Below are 15,897 nucleotides of genomic sequence, written 5' to 3'. Positions count from 1 at the left end.
GAATTAAATCCTGATGATAGGAGCCTAAATTGGGGTGACCTCTCCAGAGGTCATTAGGCAAAACATACATCAAGAGTGGTCAAGAACGTTGGTGTGCTCTGACTTCATGATTCTGCTGTGGGAACTTTACTGAACATTGTGTATGGACTTAGATGAACATATTTTCATTGCTCTGGTGTTTATAATAGCACAACAGAATTGGAATCAGCTTTGAATCATCAACCGTATTGACTAAGCCAGTAAATTATGGTGCCGCCATTAAAAACCACATTTTTGAATAGTGTCTAATGCTCTGGACGTTATAAAAGAGAAAGCATGGCCCACGATGTCGTGGTGGCAGCATGTGTGTGTGTGTGGAGGAAGGGCCAGGAGATACAGCATGTCGGGTGTGCTGTGGTCACTGCTGACTTAAATTTTGTAATTCTTGCTTTTCTGAAGTTTCTGCATTAAGCACGTATCACGTTGCTAGTGTTCTTCTTATACTTGTGAAACCGATATTTAACAACAGGGTAACCAAATCCAAAAACTTGAACTTGAACTTGACCGCGTGACTCGGGACCGTCAGAGCCTGAGACTGGCACAGTCACAGCTGAGAGAGGCCCTTGAAGAGAGTCGGAACCAGGTGAGTGTGCATGGTGGTCCCAGGCTGAGGGGAGTCAGCCTCGCCTCTGACAGCCTGCACGGGACTAGTCCGGCCAAGGGCTTCACGGGGCTGGCTGAGGCCACACAGCTAGGGAGGCGCCCTCCAGGCCGAGGATTCAGTCAGGCCCCGTCCAGGGTCAGGTGGAATGCGAGTGAACCGTGTGAAGGGCTGTGCCTGTTCCCTCACGAGGGCAGGCAGGCATAGCAGCACCTCTGGGTGTGCCCTCTGCAGGTGGAGGAGCCAGGGAACACGGAAGGTGGCCTCCGAGGTCCAGGCCGCGGGCGGAGCAGCCCCCGAGGGGACCAGCTGCTTGCCCTGGTGGAGCCCGGGTGTCACACGCCTGTTCATGTGTGTGGCAGTGCTGCCAATGCCCTGCACTTGTCTGATGCCTGCCAGGCTCAGAGATGCAGCAGCGGGGAGGCAGGGAGCTCACGGGCTGGGACACACAGATGTGAGCAGAGTGGGCCCAGGAGGGGTGGTGGGTGCCTGCCAGAGTGAGGTGCTGGGACGCAGGGCTGGTTCTTCCGAGGAGCTCGAGCAGGAGGAGAGGAGGGAGCTGATGGTGTGAGGTGCCCTGAGGGCCTCAGGCCCTGGTGGACTCAGACATGGGGTGCGCTTGGAGAGCCGGGGTCTGCAGGGGGAAGGGGCTGTGAGAGAGGGTCTAAGCCTCGTGTCTCTGCTCAGCCTGGCACCAGGTTCCCCACCTGGCCCCTGGTCTGACCCCTGGACTTAGCTGTGGACACCTGGTGTGAGAGGTCACTTCTCAGATGGCCCAGGTTGCAGAAGGGTCTGTCTGCATGTGGGACCCCTCCCTGTCCAGGGTCTTAGGAGGGGCTGGCAGACCCCTGTGGGCCCAGCCCCCCACTGTCAGCAGGCACTTTATCCAAGGTGTCTCTGTGTACTGGGGGCTCCCTTCCCTGTTTGTAGTGCAAAAGGAACCTTGAGAAATTACTGGACTGGTTTGAGCCTTTGAGGTGGAGAAGACAGATTCACCCATGGGCAGCAGGACTGGGCTGCCGGAGGCTTCCATGCCGCTGGGGTTGGGGGATGCCCAGCACTCAGCCGCTGTCACAGGCAGGAGCAGCTACCGTGAGGCACCTGGTGTCACCATTGGTGAGTTAGATGAGGACCCCCCAAAACATGCCTGGATGAAAGTGTGCTGTGGGCGGGGGCACCTGCACTGGCCTCTGTGGCATCGGGTCCTTGTTGCGTGGCAACCAAGCACCCAGGAAGGGCAGACAAGCATCCAGGCTGCTGAGCACTGCGCCAGGGGTTTCCTTAGCATCACTGCCCCACATTTGGCTGGGCCAGCCTGGATTCAGGGTGGAGAGGTCCGCCATCGTCTGAGGGGCTCACTGCCCCACCCCAGCACCCAGAACACGGAGGCCCTGGCTTCCTGGCTGCAGGGGCCCCACTTCTCTTCTGGGGACATCCTGCCTTCTCACGTGGTGGTCGAGCAGGGCTCTCCAGAGCGGGCCCACTCTCCACCCACACCTTGTTTTACAAGGAGGGCCTCAGGGGCACTCAGCTGGGCCGTGCTGAATACTGCCTGGTCTAGGAGAGTGGACGGTGAGGCCTGTGGTCAGGCTTCAGGGCTAAGCAGAGCATCGGCTGCAGGAGGCAACAAGGCACCCAGGCAGGTGTGTGGGACTCAGACCTGGGCAGGAGTGACTGCATAGTGATCATCCGAAGCTCTAAAGCCACAGGGAGGCGGCTACGTCTGGTGGAGGGTGTGTGAGAACTTTCCTCCCCTCTCTTCATCCCAGGAGCGTGGCAGCTGCTCCGCTGGACCTGTGTGTGTGGTGTGCTTCTGGGGGTCTGTCTGGGGAAACTGCCCAGGGTGGCCCCTCAGACACGGTGACACAGGCCAGTGAGGGAGTAGGGCTGTGGCTCACAGTTTCACCCCTGCCCGGCCAGGATGGCCAGTGCCCTCCTCCCCTGCCTGCCCTCAGCAGGGCCCCTGGTGGAGCCGCCGCCTCTCCCGTCCACGGGGTCTCAGAGAGCAGGTCTGTGTGCTCCAGACGAGGCCGCCGGAGCCCGTGGTGTAAATGGTGTTTAGATGGCCTCCCAGGCGCTCCATTCAGGGAAAGTGGCCAGGCTCTGGGCAGCCTGGTGCCAGCGATCCCGTGGGTTCTGTGCCCAGGAAGCAGGTGGCCGAGTCCGTCCACATCCACACCTCTCCAGATGCTGTGCAACCACCTCCGGGGCCCTGGCCACAGCCCGTCTCAGGAGCATGAGCTCTACATTTAGAGGGAGGCTGCTCTATGCTGCTGGTGTGAGTCCCATTATTGAAGGAATTAAACCCAGCAAAGAACCCAGGGGATAAACAGGACAGAATAACTTGATCCTCCCAGGATCCGGTACGAGGTCACAGGGAGGGCTACAGGCAGGCCTTCCAGGCTCTCAGGGTGCAGAAGCACCCCTGAATGGACTCTGTGTTAGTCGCTCAGTCCCATCCGATTCTTTGCAACCCCATGGACTTTATTGCCAAGCCCTTTGTCCCTGGTATGCTCCAGGCAAGAATATTCGAGTGGGTTGCCATGCCGTTCTCCAGGGGATCTTCCCAACACAGGGACCAAATCCACGTATCCCGTGTCTCCTGCATTGCAGGCGGATTCTTTACCGTCTGAACTACCAGGAAATGGAGTGTGGGCATCAGATAAATAGACTCTTTAGAAATTGTGGGCTCTGCTGGACACACCCTTCCCTTGTGGGGTGCCTACCAGGTAGAAATGCAGTTTTCTGTGTCTGGTGGTGACCCTTTAGCTCTGGGCAGTCACCGCACAACTGCTGTGCCTTTTCCCCGGCAGCTGTATGGAGCCACCCAGAGGCTGCAGCTGGCCCAGTCGCAGCACACCCAGCGGGTACAGCAGCTGCGGGAGGAGATGGCACAGCTCGTGCCTGCAGTCCGCGTGGCCGAGCTGCAGCGGCTGCTGGAAGGGGAGCGGTGGGGGGCACGGCGGCTCCAGGAGGAGGCCCAGGTGAGTGGGGACCAGGCTCGGGGGCCAGCTGGGGGTGATGGGGAGGGCGAGTAGGCTTTCTGGTGCCAAGGCGAGGATGGCCTGACAGCCCTCCCACCATGTGGGATGTTTATGGAAGCCACGGGACCCGGCTTCCGCTGGGAGCTGGTGGGCATTGAGCGGCCGACCCTGAGTCCCCCAGCCTGTTTTCTGGGCTCTGTGTGTCTGTAGCCAGCCACACACGTGACCTGCTTCCAGGTCTGAAAGGTGGTGATAGAAAGGCCACAAGAGAGGGATGGGCAGGGATAGCTTTTCAGGAGTGTAGGCAGGTGCAAAGGTCCTGGGGTGGGCTATGCTTGGCATGTTTCAAAGCAGTAAGGGGTGTGGGGTGCTGGTTGGACAGGAGATCAGCACAGTGACAGCATGGACTTGGGGAGCCCTGCTGTGTGCCAGGCTCACATGCAGAAACAGAGCTGCTGCCTTAAAAGGGCAGCAGAACAGTGGCTCAGCGCGTGCACTGTGGGGGACTGGATCCTGGCTCCACCACCTGAGCCGAGTGGTTTAAGTGAGTGAGTGATTCAACTCTCTGTGCTTCCATTTCTTTCAACCTCTGGTGGCAGTGGTTCCCACCTCAGAGCAGTCTCTCAGGCATCAGTGAGTGAGCACCTCAAAGTGCGAGCCTGGGGAAGCACATTTGGGTCCTCAAAGTTCATGGGTCAGTGGGAGGGTGAGGAGCAGCAGAGAGCTAGGTGCCTTCCTGAGGAAGCAATTTGTGCAAGATTGGAAAGGTGGGTAGAATCTGACATTTGTAAAACACAAATTTTAACGAAGAACAGCCTTATAGCATTATGCAAACACGTTGTGCTGGAGAGACATTTAAGCTAGGACAGATTATTGACAAAGGAAATTTAGTCAGAGATCCCCTAGAAAGACTACCATGATTGGGGAAACTCAACTTTGAGTCATTTAGGATTAAAATCCTAGGACAAAGAGTCTCTTATCTGTTCACACGACAGTGAGAAGTGCAGCTTGGTGGCTTGTGAGACATTTCTAACCATCCCTCCCTATAGATGAAAGGTTAGCCAGATACTCAGATTTTGTACACTTCAGCTGATTTCCATTCTAAAGTAAATAAGCCTGAGATGATTCTTTTTATTTTATTTTTTTTTTTTTACGAACGAGGCAATTTATTAACCCAGCATCATTTGTTCTAATGCTTCTTGTTGGCAGCTGCCACCTGTCCAGCGATCCCGTCCAGATCTTTCTGTCCCTGAGGCGTCAGTTTGCGGCCCCCATCTTGGTCCTTTTCCACCATTTTCAGCCAATGTACCGTGTTGATCTCTGCCACTGCTCTGCTGCTAAGTCACTTCAGTCGTATCCAACTCTGTGCGACCCCATAGACGACAGCCCACCAGGCTCCCCCGTCCCTGGGATTCTCCAGGCAAGAGTACTGGAGTGGGGTGCCATTGCCTTCTCTGGTGTTGATCTCTAACCTCCTCTTATTCAGGAAGCACATGAAAAGCAGCTGAAAGCAACAGAAGAGCGGGTGGAGGAGGTGGAAATGATTCTGAAGAACATGGAAGTGCTCCTCCAAGAGAAAGTGGGTGAGCTGAAGGAACAGGTGAGTGATGGACGCCTCCTTTGGGCGTCCCGGTAGCTAATGAGGGAGACAGGACCCCAGAGAACCCTGTGTCCTGCGGAAGTGCTGAGAAGGGGAGAGGAGGACAGGGAGAGGGGAGAGAGAGGCCTTGCTGTCCTATGAGGTCTGCTTGCTGCTCCAGGAAGTGAAATGTGAGCATCTGTGGAAATGCTTAGTTCCACAGTGACCGAATGTGGTTTACCTGGAGCGCCCTGAGCCGCGTCCCCAGTTCGAGTCACTCCACGCAGGCTGCCTGCTCCAGACCCCCACTCCCACCTGTGTAGCCCCTGCCCTGCCGGCACCACCGCCCTCCAACCTTTTCCGTCCCTGGGTCCTCACTTTCCTTCCCAATCATCAGACTCCTGGTGACCCCCTACCCCCAGTCACTCTTGGTAAAACCTCAACCCCAAGTAAATCTTGAGGCTCCTACATGCTGGGGGAGGGGGCGGGTAGGGGTTGACTGTCCCTACTGCCGCCTTTCCCCCCTCCCTGTCTGGGGGGCCCTTCCGCTCTGACCCCCAGCTCCTCTCCCCTCCTCTCAGTTGTGACTTGGGCTGTGTCCCCGTAAGACCAGAAGGTCCCAGAGAAATGGCTGTGCGCTCAGCTCGCCCAGCCCCGCTTCTGCCGCCCCCTCTCCGGTCTCCTCAGCACCGCCTTCCGGAGCCCGGTGCTCCCAGCGAGTTCTCTGCTGCCTTGACAGGCGCCCCTTCAGAGCTGTCTGCTCCCAGCCGCCCGGCCACCCAGGGGCCCATCTGGCTCTTCAGCGCGGCCCTCGGTGCGGAGCAGAGCTCCCATCGCGCACCCCGCGCCCCGTCTTTTGGTCCTGACAGCTGGGCTCCTCGTCTCCTCTGCCAGCCCCTCAGCAGCAGCAGTCTTCCTTAGATACGTTGGAGCTGCGGCCTGCCTCAGAGTAGACAGCAGCTTCTCCGGTGGCCTCGAGATCCTGCAGGACCTGGCCCCCTCCCCTCGGCCCCTCGCCCAGCCGGCGTGGCGGCCCTGCCTTCCTCACGGGCCTCCTGGCCGTTCCTGCCACCGCGCATGCGCCGGCCTCTGCCCGGGAGGTTTGCGTCAGGCAGCCGCCCCCGCGTCCTCCATGCTTCTTTCAGGTCTCTGTGCACCTCAGGCTCAGCCTTGTGTCCCCCGCCTGGGTTCTCTGTTAACACGCCACCTGACACTGCGCGCTCTGCTGGCTCCTGTTAGAACACGTGCCTGTGGGAGCAGGGCCGTGGCCGGGCAGCACTGGCCCGCAGAGCTGCTTGGTAGCTACTTGAGTGAGTGGCCTCAGCGCGGACTTTCAAAGCCCAAAGCCGGGACCCCTGCGTCTTTGCATCTTGACTAGTGTATCCTGTGTCCCCATCACTGAAGCCCCTGTCGGTGTCGTGTGGGTGGCACCCAAGGTGCCTCGGTGCGTCCCGGCTGGCATGGTGGGCCTGCAGAGCGCACTGAGATAAGGCCATCATTTGGGTACTCTTGACAGTTTCCTCATTGATTTTTGGAGGCCTCTTGTCTTCATTTCGTGATACATCAATTTGTACAAAGTTGGCTTAAATTTTCTCTACCACATAGTTCGTCAGTTTCCTCTCTCATGCCAGGATAACAAAACCTGTCATTACATCCAACATGTCTCTGATTTGTAAGGTTCCCCAAACTAGTCTGAACGCGTGTGGAGGAATAGGAAGGGAGAGCTGGTGGCGTGGCGTGGCTGCGTTAGACGTGCAGTAAGTAAAGTAAAGACGTGGTGGCTTTCTCCCCTCTCCAGTTTGAAAAGAACACCCGATCTGATCTGCTGCTCAAGGAGCTCTATGTGGAAAATGCTCACCTGACAAAAGCGCTTCAAGTCACTGAAGAGAAGCAACGAGGTGCTGAGAAAAAGTCCCGATTCTTGGAAGAAAAAGTTAGAGCTCTCAGCAAACTGCTCAGCAAGATTGCTACAGCATCCCTCGCTGTGTAGACTGCTTTTCTTCCTGGAGTTCGTTTTGAAAGAACATCTTTAAAGTAAACCACTGTGACGCTGTAACTTATTGTGGCTCACTGGCTGTACACCCCTGGATAGACGAGGATTGTGATTCTGTTTATCTCACAAGCATTTAATGAAGGTCTGTGTGCCAGAGGCTGGGGAAACAGGTTGGAAAAGACTACTTTTTTTTTTAGTGGTCCTTGGGTAACTTCCAGAGTTACATTCCTAATTTTGCTACTGACAAGCAAAACAGATTATGGGGTTCCCAGCAAGGTAAATGGTAAAATAAAGCAATTTTAATGTTGCACTTCTGACCTTGGCTACAGAGATTCAAATGCAAAGTCAGGGCTCTATAGTTTTACCATTGCACTGTTAGTGCTATGGGTTTAGTCACTGGCATTCTCGTTGGTGGATTGATATAGACACTCCAGAAATGTACTTTCTGTGACTTTCAACTGGCGATAAGGGATAGAGGAAGGAAGCCTTTTTGTCAGGGCCTGTTCCACCACGAGGGAGTCTAGACAGTGCTGGTATTTTAGGGCTGTGGACTCAGGGAGGATGGTATCCATTGTGAATGCAATCTTTTCCTCATTGAAATGTCATCACACTGGAAAGTGTATGATATGTTTAAAAAAAAAAAAGGGAAAAAATATAGTTTTATATCCAAGATATACATAAAGTATGGTCATTTGGTTTATCAGAATAAACTACTGTAATATGAAGTCACTGTATTTGCAATAAAATCCTTTTCTATTAAAACCGATTAACTTCTAGATATTTTTTAAACTAAAATATTTCAGAGATATAGAACAATAGTTCTATAGGAAGCACTCATATGTACTACATGAACATGCAGATGTGTTAAGGACGTTGTTACAGCATCCTGGACAGAGGCCCAGTCCCTGTTCTACTGCAGCCAACCTCTCTCCCCGTCCTGGTGGCCTCCACTCTCCCGAAGCTGCTGCACGCCCCCTCCCCTCTGTCTGTCTGCACATTTACTGTCCGTGCTTGAATGAGAAAAGCCTTAAACCGGGGGAATAGATGGAAAGATCAGATCTGGGGTAGGAGGACTCAACAACATAAAGTGGGCTCTTCTCTCCATGCAACTCTGGTCGCTTAACCTATGACAAAGGAGGCAAGGATGGACAGTGGAGAAAACCCTCTTCAATAAGTGGTGCTGGGAAATCTGGACAGCTACAGTGAAAGAATGAAATTAGGACATTCTCTGATACCATACACAAAAGTATACTCAAAATGGACCAAAGACCTAAATGGAAACTTTTAGAGGAAAACGTAGGCCGAACACACTTTGAGGGAATTCTCTGGCAGTCCAGGGTTAAGACTTGGCACTTTCACTGCTGTGGGCCTGAGTTCAATCCCCGGTCAGGGAACTAGGATCCCACAAGTCTCATGGCACAGCGAAAAAAAAAAAGCACTCTGACATAAACTGCAGAACTATCCTTTTTGATCCATGTCTTTGAATACTGAAAAATAAAAATAAACAAAGGGAACTTAATTATACTTAAAAGCTTCTGCACACCAAAGGAAACAAAAACAAAATAAAAAACTAACAGGGAAAATATATTTGCAAAGGCAGCAACTGACAAGGGATTAATCTCCAAAATATACAAATGTAGCTCTATGTCAAAAAAATAAAAATAAAAAACCAAAAACCCAATTTAGAAATGGGCAACACAAATAAATAAAAATAAAAAATAGAAATGGGCAGAAGACGTTAATAGTTCTCCAAAGAAGATAGACAGATTGCCATGAAATGATGGCACATGAAATGATGGTCAGCATCACTAATTATCAGAGAAATGCATGACAGAACTGCAATGAGGTATCACATCACACTGGTCAGAGTGGCTATCATCCAAAAGTCTACTAATAATAAAGGCTGGAGAGGGTGTAGAGAAAAGGAAACCCTCCTACATTATTGGTAATACTGTGAATTGGTACAGCCACTATGGAGAACAGTATAGAAATTCCTTAAAAAGCTGAAAATATACTAGAACTACTGTATGATTCAGAAATCCCACTCTGGGGCATATATCTGGAGAAAACTATAATTCAAAAAGATACACATACTCCAATGTTCATTCCAAACTGCCTTCCCATCCAAGGTTGCCACCTCCCATTGAGCAGAGTGCCCCATGCTACACAGTAGGAAAGACAATTGAGTTTTCAACCTTGGGTCCATCACTTACTGTCTGAGTGACTTTGGTGAGGTTACGTAACCTTTCCGAGGGGAGCAGCTACTCACCCTCTGCTGGAGGAACCAGGGAGATGGGTCCCCTCTGTCCCCTCCCCAGCAGTGCATTCCTTGGCCCTGGTCCACCGGTACTTTGTCTTGTCCAGGCAGACGTGTTTAGGCCTGAGTTGTGCTCCTCTTCAGTCGAGGACCTTCATCATTAGCCTTCCTCTACCCACCACCCTGGGGTCTGGGGCCTGGTGCCCACCTGTCCAGGCCCACTGCCTCCTGCCCTCTCTCCAGAGCAGCTGGACCCCTCCTTCCTCCCCAGCCTTGCCTCGATTATACCTAATGGCCACCCTTACTAGACTAGCGCCCCACCTAGTGACAGCGCTTCCCTGCTTCTGCAGAAACAGTGATCACGCACAAATGAACAAGAGTAGTGACCGCTGCCGCGTGTACGCTTAACAAAATGCCCCTTCACTCTACGTGATAGCCTCCAACACCCACAACTTCATAAAGTTGGATGAGACAATTGAGGCTGGGTGTTTAAACTTAATATTTGAGCTGGGATTTGCACATGCACGGCCTGCCTGCCACCAAAATCTGACTCCTTCTGCTGCACCCCTTGGTTTTTCTTTATCACTGTGGGGGTTAGTTTATATTAGTGCCAAATCAGTACTGGGTGAGAGCTATCCCTCTCCCTCCCCAGGCAAACAGTCTAATTTGCAGGCTGAGGTCACAGTAGGAAGGATATAGATACATGGATCCATAGAGAAATGGAGAAAATAAATTGGTTGAAATATCTGAGGCTCATTTAGGGGCAGAGCCAGAGTAATAATTCAAAAGGATTCCAGCATCCCGAGCTTTGTCTTATCCACATACGACTATGATCTCTCTTCTCAAAGCTGAGGGCCCAGACATGGCCCTTGGGTTCTGCCCTGCAACAGATGTGGTTTATTTAAGCATCTGAACGCCAGCATCCCACTTTCCTTTAGACAGCTTTCTTGTGCTCTGACAGCTTCAGAAACTAACCAGGGAGCAGATGTGGACAGAGCAGCCCAAGGACTGCTTGGAGCTGCTGGCTGCACTTGCCTCGATCCTGGAGAAATAGTTCTTCCATCCCTCAGCCTCATTCACGGGCTGAAAACAGCCCCAGGGCCCATCCGTGTCCCTGATAAAGAATCCTCTCTCTCCACCCCACACACACCCAGGTTCAGACTTGGGCCAATTTCACCACCTTTCAGGTTGGCTGTTGCCTGTCCTGCAGTATCAGAAATGAGAGGCTGACGCTACACTGTGAGTTTAGATCAGAATGTGTTCTTGAGCAAATGTGTGTTTCCTGCTTCTTCCCAGCCTCAGCCACCACCTGGGAAGAGAAAAAAGCTCATTGCTCTTTCCTGGGAGCCAGACTGAGGTAGGTTGAACATTCTCCACACCTGGGATACGTTTAATCAGAGCACAGTGGGTCAGCCGCACAGACACAGGGCAGGAGTCCCCTCCCCGCCGGGAAGTGACAACAGCCTGTGACTGTATGCATGCCAACCTGCCCCCCTCCCCATCTGTGGGGACAGATCAGGGACTGAGGGTCTTGAGCTCTTTTTCCCTCCAGTGAGGATCCAGCTCGTGGCCTCACCATGTGATGTTTATACCCCGGTAACGTTACTGGCAGCTTTCTTTGAACCTTACCATCTAGCACCTGTGACCTGAAGTGCTGAGAGCTCTTTCCCTTCACCTGTAGGCAAGCCGTTTGATTTCAGCTCCGGTGGCAAAGAGAACAATTCCAGAGTGAGGGAGCAGAATCTAGGCTGTGGCGAGGAGGAGTGAGGCTGGGCAGCTCCTTCAGGGTGTTTGGTTGTGGGCTGAGCACCTTTGAGGCTGCAGGTAAAGGGGGCAGCATAGCTGAGGGAGAGGTGTTCTTTTTTTTTTTTTTAACTGAAGGACAATTGCTTTACAGTATTGTGTTGGTTTCTGCCAAACATCAGCATGAATCAGCCACAGGACAGAGGGCTTTTTTCTTTTTAACGATGGGAGCCATCCTGGTCAAAGCCTCTTGGTCCCTGCTTTTCCTACTATCAGACGCTGTTTTCCCAAGTAGACTAGCTTCCCTGTTAGCTCAGTTGGTAAAGAATCCACCTGCAATGCAGGAGACCCTGGTTCGATTCCTGGGTCAGGAAGATCCACTGGAGAAGAGAGTGGCTACCCACTCCAGTATTCTTGGGGTTCCTTGGTGCTCAGCTGGTAAAGAATCTGCCTGCGTTGCGAGAGACCTAGGTTCTATCTCTGGGTTGGGAAGATCCCCTGGAGAAGGGAAAGGCTACCCACTCCAATATTCATGCCTAGAGAATTCCATGGACTGTATAGTCCATGGCATAACAAAGAGTCAGACACGACTGAGTGACTATCACTTTCACTTTTCATGCTTTTCATAAATGGCCTTGAGGAAATTTCTGTTTTATTGAAGTTTTTTTTTTTTTTTATCATGAATGGGTTTTAAATTTTTTCAAGTGTTTTTTATGCATAGTCTTACTTTTAATTCTTACTTGAATGTTGGTAGAATTGAGCTTTGAAGCCATTTGGTCCTAAGCTTTTAACTTTTGGGATTTTTTTTTTTTAATTAATATTTGAATCTCTTTATTTGTTACTGGAGTGTTGAGTTTTTCTATTTTTTCTTGTTTTAGTCTCTCAGGGTGTATGTTTCTCAGAATTTATCTATTTCTTCTAGGTTTTCCAATTTGTAACTGTTCATCAATAATAACGTCCCCTTATGATTATGCTTCTTTACTTCTGAGGTATCTGTTGTAATGTCACCTTCCTTTCTGTGGTTATTTCAGTTTCCTCTCCTTCTTCCCTTAGGTAAGGGTTTATTGATATTGTTTGCTTCTTTTGAAAAATGCACTTCCAGTTCTTGCACATGCACACTGGGCATTCTGGCACACGGGCAATGTGTTTAGAGCTGTCACTTAGCAACGATCATTCTGGGATGAAAGATTCCAAACCGTTGAGCTTCCCAGCTGGGAGGTTGTGGCGGGACGGCTCTGGCTTCCCTGTAGTGCTTCTGTTGGGTTTAGGGGACTGTGAAGAGCCAAGGGGGAGGTGAGGTGTGTTTGGAGCCCATAGGCTCTGCCATGAAGAAGATTTTTGGCTTCAGGAGTGAGAAGGGCGAGTCGCCCTTAGACTCCTCCATCAGCCTGGGGAGAGACAGAGGTCATCGTAGAACCAGCTTCCAGCCCGGGTACCACATCCGAGACAGGGACCTCAAAAAGATCCACAAAGCTGCCAGCATAGGCAACGTAGCCAAAGTGCAGCTGGTTCTGTTGCTTGGAAAGAATGGCCTGAACGACAGGGACAAGAAGAACAGGTAAGTGGGAGGAAGGGCCTGGCAGGGCTCCCTCCTGTGAGTTTCCCCTCCAAGGCTCGCAGACACCTTTGTGGGATCCAGCGCCCCACAGACTTGATCGGCTGCAAAAGCCTTAGCTGGTTTCGGACCCTCTTATAATTCCCCTTACAGAGCACTTTAGTGGTCGTTTTAAAGTGATTTAACTGAATGTCGGTAATCACAGAACTGAAATGAAACATGAAAAGCGTCTTTTTTTGTCCTTCTCCCTCCTCCTCTTCCTTTGTTGTTATGCACGTGTCAGCCTGATGTACTCGTGAGTAAGAGCTCTCAAGTTCTATAGCTCTCAGGAAATCTGGAACTCCCTGGCTCTCACCCTGTTTTTCTCATGTGATTTATGAAAACTCTTCTTCCCATGGATCGTCCATTGTGGATATTGGCAGTGGACAGATTTTTGATGATGTTGGCATTTAATGTACACATTTTTATACCATAATGTTATGTATTACAGAAAACTGCATAGTAAGAAAAATAATCCCCATGACAGGTCAACTTCTGGGTTAAAAGTTCTTCAGATACAATGCAATATCCATTTTATATCAGTATACACTTAGGTGTATAGGTTCCTTGCTGAAGGACCTTAGAAGACAGCTTGGAAGTAGGAAGCTGGCTGTGTCCTTCACTAAGAGGACATTTTCTTAGGATCTATGGTTTTTCCATATTTAAACCAAATAAACATCATGGTTTTAAAGATTTTGGGTTACACATGCTGTCTTTAATTGTGATGAAATTGAAAGTTTTGTATAGTAGACAAAGATTTGCCCTTTTAGATATAAAAATTTGCTTGATGACATTTCTATTAGAAAGATAAATTACGTGTAGATGGTGGAGAAATAGCCTGGTAACTATTTAGAGAAAAGTAACTAGATTTTTTATCTCACCAAAAAGTTCAGAGGGAGTATAGATCAAAAATTTTAAATACACAGGGTGAGAAAAGTACCAGAAGAAAACTGAAATTCCTATCTATACATTTGTGTGTGCTGACAAAGACCATTTTTTCTAGTTCTACTGTTCATTTACCTTAATGTTTTTAGTTGGATGGTGGTTGCTGTACCATGTTGTGTTGGTTTCCTCTGTACAGCATCATGAATCAGTTGTAAGAATACACATATCCCACCCCAGAGATCCCACCCACATATCCCACCATCTCTAAGAATGGTTTCAAAGGCAACAATTCTGGAGTTTCCTGGGTTTCGGCACCAAAACAAGAAAAGAAAAAAATCTGAAAGTTGATTTCAGTCAGTTCAGTTCAGTTGGTCAGTCATGTCCGATTCTTTGTGACCCCATGAATTGCAGCACGCCAGGCCTCCCTGTCCATCACCAACTCCTGGAGTTCACTCCGACTCTTTCTGTCCATCCAGCCATCTCATTCTCTGTCGTCCCCTTCTCCTCCTGCCCCCAATCCCTCCCAGCATCAGAGTCTTTTCCAGTGAGTCAACTCTTCACATGAGGTGGGCAAAGTACTGGAGTTTCTAGCATCATTCCTTCCAAAGAACACCCAGAACTGATCTCATTTAGAATGGACTGGTGGGATCTCCTTGCAGTCCAAGGGACTCTCAAGAGTCTTCTCCAACACCACAGTTCAAAAGCATGAATTCTTCGGCACTCAGCTTTCTTCACAGTCCAACTCTCACATCCGTACATGACTACGGGAAAAACCATAGCCTTGACTAGACAGACCTTTGTTGGCAAAGTAATGTCTCTGCTTTTCAATATGCTATCTAGATTGGTCATAACTTTTCTTCCAAGGAGTGTCTTTTAATTTCATGGCTGCAATCACCATCTGCAGTGATTTTGAAGCCCCCCAAAATAAAGTCTGACACTGTTTCCACTGTTTCCCCATCTATTTGCCATGAAGTAATGGGACAAGATGCCATGATCTTAGTTTTCTGAATATTGAGCTTTAAGTCAACTTTTTTACTCTCCTCTTTCACTTTCATCAACAGGCTCTTTAGTTCCTCTTCACTCTCTGCCATAAGGGTGGTATCATCTGCATATCTGAGGTTATTGATATTTCTCCCGGCAATCTTGATTCCAGCTTGTGCTTCTTCCAGCCCAGCCTTTCTCATGATGTACTCTGCATATAAGTTAAATAAGCAGGGTGACAATATACAGCCTTGACGTACTCCTTTTCCTATTTGGAACCAGTCGGTTGTTCCATGTCCAGTTCTAACTGTTGCTTCCTGACCTGCATATAGGTTTCTCAAGAGGCAGGTCAGGTGGTCTGGTATTCCCATTTCTTTCAGAATTTTTCACAGTTTAATGTGATCCACACAGTCAAAGGCTTTGGTATAGTCAACAAAGCAGAAGTAGATGTTTTTCTGGAACTCTCTTGATTGTTCGATGATCCAGTGGATGTTGGCAATTTGATCTCTGGTTCCTTTGCCTTTTCTAAAACCAGCTTGAACATCTGGAAGTTCATGGTTGACATATTGCTGAAGCCTACTGTGGAGAATTTTGAGCATTGCTTTACTAGAGTGTGAGATGAGTGCAATTGTGTGGGAGTTTGAGCATTCTTTGGCATTGCATTTCTTTGGGGTTGAAATGAAAACTGACCTTTTCCAGTCCTGTGGCCACTGCTGAGTTTTCTGAATTTGCTGGCATATTGAGTACAGCACTTGCACAGCATCATCTTCCAGGATTTGAAATAGCTCAAGTGGAATTCCATCACTTCCACTAGCTTTGTTCATAGTGATCCTTTCTAAGGCCCACTTGACTTCACATTCCAGGATATCTGGCTCTAGATCAGTAATCACACCATTGTGATTATCTTGGTCATGAAGATCTTTTTTGTATAATTCTTCTGTATATTCTTGCCACCTCTTCTTAATATCTTCTGCTTCTGTTAGGTCCATAGCATTTCTGTCCTTTATTGAGCCCATCTTTGCAGGAAATGTTCCCTTGGTATCTCTAATTTTCTTGAAGAGATCTCTAGTCGTTCCCATTCTGTTGTTTTCCTCTATTTCTTTGCACTGATCGCTGAGGAAGGCTTTCTTATCTCTCCTTGCTATTTTTTGGAACTGCATTCAGATGCTTATATCTTTCCTTTTCTCCTTTGCTTTTCATTTCTCTTCTTTTCACAGCTATTTCTAAGGCCTCCTCAGACA

At 49.8% G+C, this 15,897-nt stretch overlaps 2 protein-coding genes across 23 annotated transcripts in view; both read left to right on the top strand.

Annotated features, from left to right (window-relative positions):
- LOC147361245 (ninein-like protein) overlaps nt 1-7,962 on the top strand; it is a 96,650-nt gene extending 88,688 nt beyond the window's left edge. For 8 of the 9 annotated variants that reach the window (XR_015139958.1, XM_086334978.1, XM_086334977.1 and 5 more), the window contains 4 exons: nt 509-622; nt 3,454-3,624; nt 5,111-5,224; nt 7,002-7,962. Coding sequence is in view for 8 of the 9 variants with exons in the window: in XM_086334978.1 (XP_086191104.1) it covers nt 509-622; nt 3,454-3,624; nt 5,111-5,224; nt 7,002-7,193 (591 nt within the window). In the remaining variant the exon portion in view is untranslated. The remainder of the gene's footprint in view (nt 1-508; nt 623-3,453; nt 3,625-5,110; nt 5,225-7,001) is intronic. The other variant, XM_086334979.1, reaches the window with a different exon arrangement.
- Nucleotides 7,963-12,354: 4,392 nt separating this feature from the next.
- Nucleotides 12,355-15,897, top strand: part of LOC147361244 (ankyrin repeat domain-containing protein 26-like) — a 77,162-nt gene continuing 73,619 nt past the window's right edge. For all 14 annotated transcript variants that reach the window (XR_015139957.1, XR_015139954.1, XR_015139948.1 and 11 more), the window contains exon 1: nt 12,355-12,754. Coding sequence is in view for 3 of the 14 variants with exons in the window: in XM_086334973.1 (XP_086191099.1) it covers nt 12,522-12,754 (233 nt within the window). In the remaining 11 variants the exon portion in view is untranslated. The remainder of the gene's footprint in view (nt 12,755-15,897) is intronic.

This window comes from Bos grunniens, chromosome 13 (genome assembly GCF_055505025.1).
Source record: "Bos grunniens cultivar Pamir isolate PY7600 chromosome 13, Bosgru_T2T1.0, whole genome shotgun sequence".
In the NCBI taxonomy this organism is placed as follows: Eukaryota; Metazoa; Chordata; class Mammalia; order Artiodactyla; family Bovidae; genus Bos; species Bos grunniens.
The sequence above is the reverse complement of the archived record's forward strand: the minus strand, read 5'-3'. Positions and strand labels throughout refer to the sequence as shown.